The 12,500-nt window shown below is 39.3% G+C and overlaps 2 protein-coding genes across 11 annotated transcripts in view; one reads left to right on the forward strand and one right to left on the reverse strand.

Moving 5' to 3' along the window:
• LOC135105902 (putative carbonic anhydrase-like protein 2) overlaps nucleotides 1–12,500 on the reverse strand; it is a 145,330-nt gene that overhangs the window by 50,489 nt on the left and 82,341 nt on the right. The window lies entirely within an intron of this gene.
• Nucleotides 3,201–12,500, forward strand: part of LOC135105903 (uncharacterized) — a 107,131-nt gene continuing 97,831 nt past the window's right edge. For 4 of the 10 annotated variants that reach the window (XM_064014565.1, XM_064014567.1, XM_064014566.1 and 1 more), the window contains exon 1: nucleotides 3,267–3,707. Coding sequence is in view for 3 of the 10 variants with exons in the window: in XM_064014570.1 (XP_063870640.1) it covers nucleotides 3,609–3,707 (99 nt within the window). In the remaining 7 variants the exon portion in view is untranslated. Of the gene's footprint in view, nucleotides 3,708–12,500 lie in introns of all 10 variants that reach the window. The other 6 variants (XM_064014570.1, XM_064014571.1, XM_064014578.1 and 3 more) reach the window with 3 other exon arrangements.

A 12,500-nucleotide genomic window follows, 5' to 3' on the forward strand; every position in this document is an offset into this window, starting at 1 on the left:
ATGCTTAAAAATACGTGATTTCTTAACTTTCTTGGATTTTCGTGACTTCTCTTAAAATAAGTATTTTGATCTAAATATTCCTTTTTCCCTTTTTTTTAACCGGAATCTTGTTGATTTGGTTTCTTCATTTATTTTATTTTATTATCTAATTACTTATTTTTATTCATTTTTTATTTATTTACTCATTTATATTTATTTATTTTCGGTAATCTCGACGCATAAATAAAAAAAAAGATATTAGCTTGTGTGAGTTTGGTGTGTGATTCTAAAACATCCCAGTAATGGCAAGACCATAATTGAGTAGATAAATATACATCGTTTTGTTCGTCCAGTTTTCTCTTTGCTCATTAGAATTGTTTGTGTTTACTGGAAGATGAAAAGGAGGAGGGGGAAGAAGAATAACACGAATAAGGAATAAAAAAAAAAAAATTAGAAATAACAGTATAGACAGACCTTTGTGATGGAAAAAGTAAGGAGATATTTTAAAAGAAAGGCAAATAAGGAAGATGAGAAGGAAGAGTGAAAAAAAAAAAGTAAGGGATAATCAGACGTGGCATTCAGTAGAAGTGGAAGGATTCAGTGTATCTATTTTTTTCCCAACAAATATAAGTACAGTAAAGGCCAGAAATAGTAACCTTCTGCACTCACTTGTGTTTTACTCTGTTTTGTCCTATAATAATAAGGCCAGGACCACTTATTCTGCTGACAGTCTTCTCACTAAACCTGACAACTGATTCTCGGCAGACCTGGGGAGTTACTGTTGAAGGAAGAGCGAGGAACAGCGGCCGTGTTGTGTTGCGTGACTGCTCGACGTGAGTGTGCAGTGAGGCTCAGATCGCTTTGCCGTATTGACAAAATGAGCACATGAGCTTTTACGTTATACTCATTCTTTAATTTATTTTATTTATCTATTTTCATCGGTGATTCACGAATATAAAAGAAGTAAACTAGACTTTTTTTTCTTTCTTTACTTATTTTGTGTGTATAAAAGATTTGTCTTGTTTTTTTCTTTTTTCTTTTGAATATATAATTTCAATAGTTTTTTTCTTTTTTTTTCTTTTTATCGATTGTCAGTTACTTGAAAAAAAAAACCTTCTTAGCAGTTTTTTTTTTCTTGTTATAGAGCTAAATTCACATATTTATTTTTCTTTTCATTTTTGTATTATTGATTGAAAGTGTTGTGTGGTGCAGCTTCCTTTAAATGTACACAATGAAATAAGTGTGAAATATGGCCACCTGTTTACTGTTATGATTCTCTCTCTCTCTCTCTCTCTCTCTCTCTCTCTCTCTCTCTCTCTCTCTCTCTCTCTCTCTCTCTCTCTCTCTCTCTCTCTCTCTCTCTCTCTCTCTCTCTCTCTCTCTCTCTCTCCTAAATCTTATTAACTTCAACGTTTATATATGTCCAATAAAATCTATTGAAATTATAGTGACACGATATGCAACAGTTTATTGTTGATTATTCATCTTTTTTTTTCTTTTTGTCTGCATTGAAATAAAGTATACATATGGAATAAATCGACATTTTAAATCACGTGTATGTAATATAAATTTACCAAACATGATTGTGAAAGTAACCAATGCAGTTCATTTACTATATATATATATATATATATATATATATATATATATATATATATATATATATATATATATATATATATATATATATATATATATATATATATATATATTCGTCTGCTATAATCTCATAAAATAGTTGTGTAATTTATAAAACACAGCATTAGCTTGTTTAACACACACACACACACACACACACACACACACACACACACACACACACACACACACAATTTTCTTTTGTTTGATGTGACAGTAAACAAAGGAAGACTATGGCATTAATTACTCTCAGAAGTCATTGTTTACCACACCAAGTGAACGATAATGTGTTCATTGAGTAAAGTGTCTAAGGTTTACATTTCCCGAGGTGCTGAGCGGCCTGAAAACAAGATAGGTAAATTTTTTTTCTTATGCGAAAAGGGATTTTTTTTTTATATTATTATTATTTCTTATTTCTTATTTATTTATATCAGTATTTACGTTTGTGTTTAAAGTTTCTAGGTCCCTTGGGAGTATGTGCTGTATGCAGGAGATGGTTAAATGTTACACTGATTATTTTATCTTTACTGATAATAAAAACGGTTTAGTAGTAGTAGTAGTAGTAGTAGTAGTAGTAGTAGTAATAGTGGTGGTGGTGGTAGTTTTGTTGTGATGGTGATGGCTATAGTGTGATAATAGTATATGTCGTTACTACTATTATCATTATAGCGGTGGTGCAATGGCTAGCTTGCTTGGTGGAGAATCGAGAGGTGCAGGGTTTGGTTTCTGGGTCAGGTGGGCATGTCTTGGCTAATCACCTTACACGCTGACTGAAGTGTCTGTTCCCTTGTATACCTGGCAGGAACACTCCCAGATATTGACACAGACCAGGAGGCAGTAACCTTGCTCTGTGTCTCTGTGTGTGTGTGTGTGTGTGTGTGTAGGTTCGTGATATTTAGGTAGTTCGATAGTTTGATTGATTGACTGATTGACATAGTAATTGATTGGTCGATAGGTATACGTATAAATTCACATAAATGAATAGATAGGTGATTATTAGATGTTTCCATGTAATATATAGATACATAAATCTTCAGCTTTCATTTCCACTTCATGCTAACATTAGTCTATTACGTATATTAAAAAAAAATCATTGATTATTAGATGTTTCCATGTAATATATAGACACAAATCTTCAGCTTTCATTTCCACTTCATACTAACATTAGTCTATTACGTATATTGAAAAAAAATCATTAGTTTATTAATGTTGTTTGACTAATACAACAACATTAAAACCTCCAAATAGGATAACAGGCGAGTGGATACAAACAAAAGGAATCATATTATTACCTACAACAATGTGTTTTACGACCCGCTCCCATAAATCGATGCCAGCTCCGCCAACTACTGCAGGGCCTTTTTGTCCCAATTGTCATATACACTGGAGTTTCCGTCACTGATGTCTTTATTTAGATGTTGTATCCTCACCTACCTTCTTTTCCCTGATGTAAAGAAGTGCAATGGAGTTTAGATATTGGTGCTGTGGTGTATGAGTTCTTTAAGTGTGTGAGAGGAGTGAAGGAGGACCAGAAAAGAAGGTAGGAGAGGAGAGAAGAGGGAGGGATAACGAGGATAGAAACACCAATTCACTCTTCGGACTCATTGAAGCTTCGAATCACTGCGTACATAAAGTAAGGAAAATATCCTCTTGATCTTCACTACAACAACACATAGTCAGAACATAATACTATTTGCCACATTCGAAAAAAGAAAATGAATGTACTTGTGATCGTGAAATTTAGTGGACGCCAAACATGGTAAGACGTAACGCGGGATATAGATGTTGTCTTCTGGCGTCCTTTTCCATCAGTACTTGTCACACGTGTGGCCAGCCAGACAGTGCGGTGCTCCCGTCTCTTCCGTCTACATCATTCACACACCGAAGTTCTGAGTGATTTTATGACAGTCATGAGAAGAGAACAGGCACGCTGGTTTTGTTAAGCTGGAAAGTGAATATTATCGAGGGAGGAGGAGGCTGGTGATGGCTTTATGACGACTCGTACCCGCGGCTCCACAACGGCTCAACTTCCTCTGCTACTGACAACTTTCAACTTGTGCACACTCGACAATACGCTGTGGCGGCGCGATGTGAGTATAATCGGTTCGTTCCCTAAGTGCATGTTTCCTCCCTCCGCTCCCACGACACCTGGAAACTGTAATGGGTAAAAAGGAAACCATGGTGAGGGTATAGGTTGAGGTGGGTGGCTGGCAGCGGCGTGCACATGGCGGCCATGTTCTCAAACACGCGTTATATCTCGGTTGTTTTAGCAGACTGTAGTGCAAGTTTTGAGTACATTATGGTGGTTGTCGAGGGTGTTTTCATGATTCCAGTGATAGTTTAACAAGAATTCAGCATCACTGACAGGAAAAACACCTACAAGAACACGACAACTTTGCGTCTCGGAGCTGGTGTTACAACGTTGCTCGGGTATAACTAAGTAACAGTGTTAGATTATAAACATATTCTGGAGTGGATCATTTCAGACCTTCCGTTAAATTTCATAAGATGGTTTACTAACTAAAACCGTGTAATTAAAGTACTTTTACGTTACACTTGTAAGGGTAACGTCGATAACTACTTGTGTGACTAGTGGCTGCTGTCACGAAGCTATCGTGACGTTGCTGTGACGTCATAGTTTCATAAGCTTTCCCGCTATTGGCATCAGTGGTAATCCCACAGCGGCAAGCGGCGCTGGGTAGGAGGGAAACTGTTATGGCTGTAATGTTGATTGGTTCATTGGCCATCAAACTGTTGTATGCTCCTTGAGGTTCGGAACAGAAATCACTGTTACTTAGCAGTGCCTGAAAAGCGATGTAACGCAGCCTGCACAAATGCCTTAGGGGAAACAAGGCATTTGAGAATACTGGACTACGTTATCTGTTTATATATATTAATTAGTGTTGTGCATGTGTTTAATGCGTGTAACTTTTTAATTGTCTGGTTTTATAAAAAAAAAAAAAACTACTTAGTTACGTGATGCAGTATTGTATCTTTTTTTTTTTTTTGTTATATAGTTTTAAAGTGCAAGGATGAATTGATTAGTTAACTTCAGGATCAAACTTTGCGTAATATCTTCTCACCTTACAGTGTATACTGTATTTCTGTATTTTCGACGCTTACTAAATAAGAAGGCTATTTATTGGGTGTTCCTGTAACACTCCATCATTAAAAAAACATTTATTTATTGCCCACTTTGTTGAACATCGCGTATTATAACCTAATAATGCAGTCTTTCTTACAGCTTACTCACACACACACACACACACACACACGCACACATTAAAAAAAAAAAAAAACTTAAATGACAGTTTCCAAATCTTCCTCAAGAATAACACGCAGCAATACTAAAATGATTGTAAGACACTAATGATTACCTCGCGTCCTTCCCCCTTAATTGCGTCGTGAGCCATGAGTCAACAAATATTATTACCGAAGACTCCGCGGGAAGAATACCAGTAAAACATAACCAAGCGGAAGTGTCAGGCGCCGACATGGCAGTGGGAGGCTGTCTGGCGCACGGACACTTCACGGTGCCTGCATACAAACATTTTGCAGTATTGCGTAGCGGCGAGACCTACAACTTTTTATACTTATTTTTGTACTAGAGTCTCCAAATGGTTCTGTTGCGTTGAAAAGACGGAAGTAACGTCGTATTCTCTCTCTCTCTCTCTCTCTCTCTCTCTCTCTCTCTCTCTCTCTCTCTCTCTCTCTCTCTCTCTCTCTCTCTCTCTCTCTCTCTCTCTCTCTCTCTTTTTCTGTGTCCGCGTAAACAATTTTTTACACTGGTCTGAATGTCAACAAGGGAAGGCCATTGCAGTAAAGGAATTAAGTGAAAGGAACACAATAGTAACTCTTTATAATATAACAGGAATAGTTTAGTGTATTTTTCTTTCTTCACTAAAACACTCAAGCTGTAGTGAAGAGCCATGCATATCCCAGTGACGAGAGGAGTTAATTTAGACGAGTCCAACCACACTGGGCGGGTCCACAGAGAAACCAGACCAACTATATTCCCTCCTCAGCACGTCCTCCATGACAGCGTGGCCTGGTATCTAGCTAAGAACTCGTAAGACATCACACTGCAGTCTAGTATTCATTTTCCAAGTGATAGTGTGTAGGAGAACTGGATGGTGAAAATAGATAAGATAAGGTGGTACATATGGTTAGATAGGATGACTAGGTAATGAAAATAAATTAAGAAAACCAGATAAGAAATAGTTTTGATAGGATAATTGCATGTTAAAGAATAATAGGATAACCAGATGATAAGTAGTTTGATAAGATAACTTGATAAATAGAATAACGAGAATAGCTTGATAGATAACTAGAAGGTAAAGTCTGATAGGATAACTAGATAATAGGAAATAGTTTGATAAGATAACCAGATGATAAAAAATAATCATCTTTCTGGCGTTGGCTGTCAGATGGTTCATGTTTTAATTTCGTCTGTGTTCCGCGGGGAGAGGGGAGGGCGTCTTCATTTAGCGTGCAGGTGGGGAGGTGCAGGTGGCGTTGGGTGGGGCTTGGCGGTGCTCTGGGAAGCGTGGCGAGGTGCGGTACTAATTGGGACGAGAAGGAGTAAGAATGTGTGTGGGAATTTACGTGTGTTGGCAGTAAAGAAAGGAAGTTTTAAAGGCAGGAGATGTGATGTGATGTGGTGATGGGTATAGAACACACACACACACACACACACACACACACACACACACACACACACACAGAGAGAGAGAGAGAGAGAGAGAGAGAGAGAGAGAGAGAGAGAGAGAGAGAGAGAGAGAGAGAGAGAGAGAGAGAGAGAGAGAGGAATGCGTGAATGTATTTCGACCATCTATTCGAGGTTCGTGGATGGTGACGGCCGCTCTGGAACATTCCTCTCTCTCTCTCTCTCTCTCTCTCTCTCTCTCTCTCTCTCTCTCTCTCTCTCTCTCTCTCTCTGCCATTGCCGTATCCCCTTCTCATCCTTCCATCCCTCACCGCTATCTCCCTCTCCCTCCCCGCCCCTCTCATCTCTCACCTTCTCACCCGCAGTCCATCAATATAGCCAACGCCCGATGCAATTTTAGATAATTCTGTCATGAAATAGATCACTCTCAGGTGCGCCACGTGAGGGTCGCCGCCACCCCTGCACCGCTTCATTCTGGGTTTTTATTCCGTGTGATTCCTCTCTCTCTCTCTCTCTCTCTCTCTCTCTCTCTCTCTCTCTCTCTCTCTCTCTCTCTCTCTCTCTCTCTCTCTCTCTCTCTCTTTTCTGTCAAATTGGCTAAAAGTTACGCCGGAACTTTTAGATTGATTGAATTATGTGCGATGCTTATTTGATAGGGATTTTTGAGTGTGTATGTATGTTTGTATGTACACACACACACACACACACACACACACACACACACACACACACACACACACACACACACACACACACACACACACACACACACACACACACACACACACACACACACACACACGCATGCAGTTAATATATAAAATAAACTACAATTTTGCGCCATTGAATAAGTTTTTTCTTTTTATTCCATGTAGAATGTTCCAAGTGGGGGAAAAATATCAGTGAACGAAGCAAAAAAAAAAAAAAAAAAAAAAAAAGACGGGGGAACATGCTATATAATTTTAATTTAATTTTATTTTAGTATTTTTAGGAGACACAACTCTCGTGAAAAGTTAGGTCGTGGCGACACACACACACACACACACACACACACACACACACACACACACACACACACACACTCAGACACATCACTCTATCACTCCAGCTGCTCTGTCCACCACACCTTTCACACCACCACCACCACCACCACCACCATCACCACCCCCTCCCTGCCCCGTGCACTGTCATGGGCCAAACTTCAAGTCTTCATCCAGTAGAGTCCATTCTTTACCTCCAAGTCATAAAGATGATTTAATTTTATAGCAGAACTTGGATTATGTTAACGAAAGATAAATACAAGTGACTCAGAGTTTTGTTTGTGATGTCATTAAGAATTTGTGAAGGAATCTGTTATGTGGTGTTAAAAAAATGATACTAGCAAGGAGGAGTGAAGAAATCTAACACTTCAGAATGATTTTGTGATTTTACTGTAGTTAGGAAAATAAAGAAATCGGAGGTTTTAGAAATTTCTCAGTAGGAGTTGTAAGAAAAACTGAAGGAAAAAGAACACTGATAATATTTCACATGGGAATAGCAAGAAAATTTGAGGAATGAGATCTAAGAAGATTTTGAGTAATATTGCAAAGGTAAAATCTATTAAAAAAAGACCCTTGACAAAATTTTCTGTAAAAGTAAAAAAAAAAAAGACGATTATCAAAACTAGTAACATCAAACAAAAGAAAACGGGCACTTTAAACCAATATTCACTCTTAGAAAACGCAAGAAAAAGGAAAAAAGGTAAAAGAAAAAAAAATCTGGGCGCTGTCAATTTCGAGTTTAAGGAGCGCTTCCCGGCTGATTTAAGGCTATAGAAAACGGCGTCGTTATCCTCCGAGGCGAACTAAATTATTTGCTCGTGTAATTAAACCGCCCGCTGTTGGCTTACATCTCATTACCGAACAAATTTAAGTCTTTAGCGGGAAATTAGCCGACACTCGGAGGGGGACTCAGGTGACGGAGGGCCGGCCAGGTAATTGTGGGGTGTGCTGGAGCAGGTGTGCAAACTTCATTATTTTCTCCCTGCCTCCTTTGTCTTTCTGCTCTTTCTCCTCTTTCCCTTGCTATATTCTCTTTCTATCCACTCCCTCCCTTAATTTCCTGCTCTTTCTCTATTCCTGTGTACTTATTGTCTGTCTGTACGTCTGTCTGCCTGTCTTGGTTGTTCTTTCTATCCATCCTCTCTTTTAATTTCCTAGTCTTTCTCTATGCATGTACTTATTCTCCGTCTGTTTGTCTGTATGTCTGTTTGTCTCATTCAGGTTCTTCTCTCTTTTTGTTATATTCTGTTTATTTCCTTGTTTTTTTGCCTTCCATTTTTTTTTTATTTGTGTACTCGTATACTAATGTCTGTTGTCTTTCTATCTGTCTGTCTGTCTGTCTGTCTGGTAATACGTATCTGTCTATCCAGCTGGCTACATTTCTTTTATGTTTACTTTCCAAACTACCTGGCTAAATGTCTTTTCATGTCTGTGTGTATGTATGTATGTAGGTATGTATGTCTGTATATGGTAATCATTCTTCGTTGTCTATGTACCTATCTTTCTGTCTGTTTGTCTTTTAATTAGCTTGTGTACCTACCTACTTACCGGCATACCAGTCTCTCTCTCTCTCTCTCTCTCTCTCTCTCTCTCTCTCTCTCTCTCTCTCTCTCTCTCTCTCTCTCTCTCTCTCTCTCTCTGATGCATTGGCCCGCCGGAATCAGTGTTTGCCACCATGAAGGGTAGATAATGGGCACAGATAATGTGACGAATGGGTCATTACGATAACTGACTGATAGATTAATGGTAGATAGATAAATGCACGATGGGGAAATGGCGTTAATGGGATGGACGGACTCGATGAGGCATGGCAGAGAAGGGAAATGGGGATTGGTAGCAAAAAAAAAAGAATTATCTGGTAAGTAACAAAAAAACGAATTGAATAGTTTTACGATAGTTTTTTGTAAGACGAGATCTGGCAGAGAGAGAGAGAGAGAGAGAGAGAGAGAGAGAGAGAGAGAGAGAGAGAGAGAGAGAGAGAGAGAGAGAGAGAGAGAGGTACCAGTCCCTAAAGAGCCACCATTGTCAGGAGAAGCAGAGATCGAGTGCCTTGGATGTTTAGCTCTTCCAGGTTCATTTATTTATCTTCCCCAGTGAAGCAATGTGACTCAAATGGAGCGTTAACTGTCACTCCGTCAATACCAGTCAGAGGCTCACAGATATAGCCTTTAAGGGGCAAAAAGGTCTGCTGCTGTTTGTTCTTCCTTTGTGTTTCCGTGTGGTTGATTCATCAGAATGGGCAGTGAAAAAAGTGCGGACTTAAATGACAAAAGAAAGAAAGAAAAAAAGAAAGAAAAATGACCTCCCTTGTTCGCACGTAAGCTATACACACACACACACACACACACACACACACACACACACACACACACACACACACACACACACACACACACACACACACACACACACACCATAGCGTTGGATAGATAACACGGAAGATAAACAAGTCGATGAAATGAAAATGTTCCTAGTGAGGCTAATAGGGCGGCGGGAATTAAATAACAGAGTGAAACGGAGCAGCCCCACATCCCCCTCCTCCCCCTCCCCTCCCTCCCCTCCCCCCAACAGCCACCTAACCGCGTGTTGTTGGCGGTGTGCTGGGAAAATTTTTACACTTGTTTTATGCGGTGAGGGGGATTCGGGGGTAAAAATATTTGATAAATTTTGTAAAACCCACTTTGAATGTATTAGTTTTATACGTGTGTGTGTGTGTGTGTGTGTGTGTGTGGGGCTGGCTGGCTGGCTGAATTTAAGTTTTTAATAATTGAAATGCATTCCACACACACACACACACACACACACACACACACACACACACACACACACACACACACACAGACTCACTGACCGAGTTGGCAAAAAGCGAATTATATAAAGAAAAAAATCTTTTAAAATATACATGGATTAGTAAATATGACTGAATAGCTTCAAACACTAGGAAATCTAATATTGAATGAGTGATAAAGACAAAGGATAAAGATGAAGGAACGGGGAAGGAGAATGGTATAGAAACAATTTAAAGAAGGGGAGGAAAGGAGAAGGATTTAGGAATAATAAAACAATGAGACTGAAAAGCAGAAAATATCAGACGAGTAAGAAAAATAGGAAGAGAGAAACGCAGAAAATCATGATAGAAAGAAGAGATCAGTGAAGTGAAGGAGGAAGAGACATGAGAGAAGGAGACTAGACAGCAATCTCTCTCTCTCTCTCTCTCTCTCTCTCTCTCTCTCTCTCTCTCTCTCTCTCTCTCTCTCTCTCTCTCTCTCTCTCTCTCTCTCTCTCTCTCTCTCTCTCTCTCTCTCTCTCTCTGTGTGTGTGTGTGTGTGTGTGTGTGTGTGTGTGTGTGTGTGTGTGTGTGTGTGTGTGTTTCCCATTATTTTTTTTTTCAGCATCGTCGTTTTGTATAGTGTCTTGGCACACACACACACACACACACACACACACACACACACACACACACACACACACACACACACACACACACACACACACACACACACACACACACACACGAAAAAAAATATCAATAAATGAAAATAATTGTGAATAGATAGGCAGGCAGACAGACAGATAGATAGATACATAGATATAAAGATAGACAGACAGACAGACAGACAGACAGACAGACAGACAGGCAGGCAGGCAGGTGAATACATAGAGAGATCGAAAAGTTGAGTTCGGATAAAAAGGCTGATATTTTCACAAAGACGTCCGTTCATTGCGGGGAAATATATAAACGCGGCGTGTAGAATGTGGCGTTGTGTTATACTGTAGTTTGTATATTTATTTTGAAGGGGCGATGTTCCGGCATACGAAATTACTTGAATGTTATTTATACTGCACAAAAAAAAATAAATAAATAAATAAACAAATAAATAAACCAAAAAAAATTAAGAAACTCGTGTATTCATTTAATGCAGTCTCTCTCTCTCTCTCTCTCTCTCTCTCTCTCTCTCTCTCTCTCTCTCTCTCTCTCTCTCTCTCTCTCTCTCTCTCTCTCTCTCTCTCTCTCACGGAACTAACCAAAAAATAGTGTTTCGCTTGTTACGTTTTACCACGCTTATCCAATCTTACTTATCAGGAAGTTAGAAGATGGAAATAGATGCGAATTGAGAGAGAGAGAGAGAGAGAGAGAGAGAGAGAGAGAGAGAGAGAGAGAGAGAGAGAGAGAGAGAGAGAGAGAGAGGCATGGACCGAATGAAAGAGAGATGTATCTGGCGGAGAGAGAGGGAGGAAGGGAGGGAGACTCGAAACATAAGCTAAATTGTCTTAATTTTTCAAGTAATCCAAGTGGAGTTTGCGGCGTGGAATTTTAAAGTGGTGGCAGCGACGACGGAGGAGGAGGAGGAGGAGGAGGAGGAGGAGGAGGAGGAGGAGGTAGAAGAAGAAGAAGATGAGAACGAGAAGAAAAGATCACAATATTTGGATTATATGAAAATTTGCTATTGAAACTGTTCCTTGAGTTATATTAGGTTACTTTAATATATATAATTTTTGTAGTTCTGTTTATCTCTTCTCAGATTAGATTAGATTATATACATTAGTTGTATTAGGCTAAGTCAAGTCAGAGTAGGATAAGAAATGAAAGGATTGAGTAGGTTAGGCTTGGGGGAAGTTATATTTGAATAGGATAGAGTAATGAAGGTTGGGTTAGGTTTAGTTAAGTTAGGGTGGGAAAGGAAAGGATAGGATAAGTGAGATTATGATAAGGCAGGGTAGGGAAGGATAGATTAGGGTATATTAAGGTATGGTATGGCTGGATCATGTTAAGTTAGATTAGGGAAGGAAAGGATAAGGTAGAATAGGGAAGGATAGACTTAGGTATGTTATGGCATGATATGTTTATGTAGTGTTACGTTAGGATGGAGAAGGACAGGATAGGATAGGGTAGGGAAGGATAGACTAGAGTATATTGAGGTGTAGTTGGGTAGGGCAGGGTCAGTAACCTACCCCCAGCCCAGGTGTTGCTGAGTGGCTGACCTTAATGTGATTTCAGTACCTTCACTGCAGCTTCATTATGCCGCAACACTTTCTGCTCGAATTAACGCGAATCCCACTTGCCTTCAGTATAAACCGAACTGTATTGCTTCTTCTAATCCGACGTTTGCTTGTGGACTCAGAGGGACGCGAACGAAGGTACACGAACGAGGAAAATAGTACAAATGCTGTATCGT

Source organism: Scylla paramamosain, chromosome 12 (assembly GCF_035594125.1).
Source record: "Scylla paramamosain isolate STU-SP2022 chromosome 12, ASM3559412v1, whole genome shotgun sequence".
Lineage (NCBI taxonomy): Eukaryota > Metazoa > Arthropoda > Malacostraca > Decapoda > Portunidae > Scylla > Scylla paramamosain.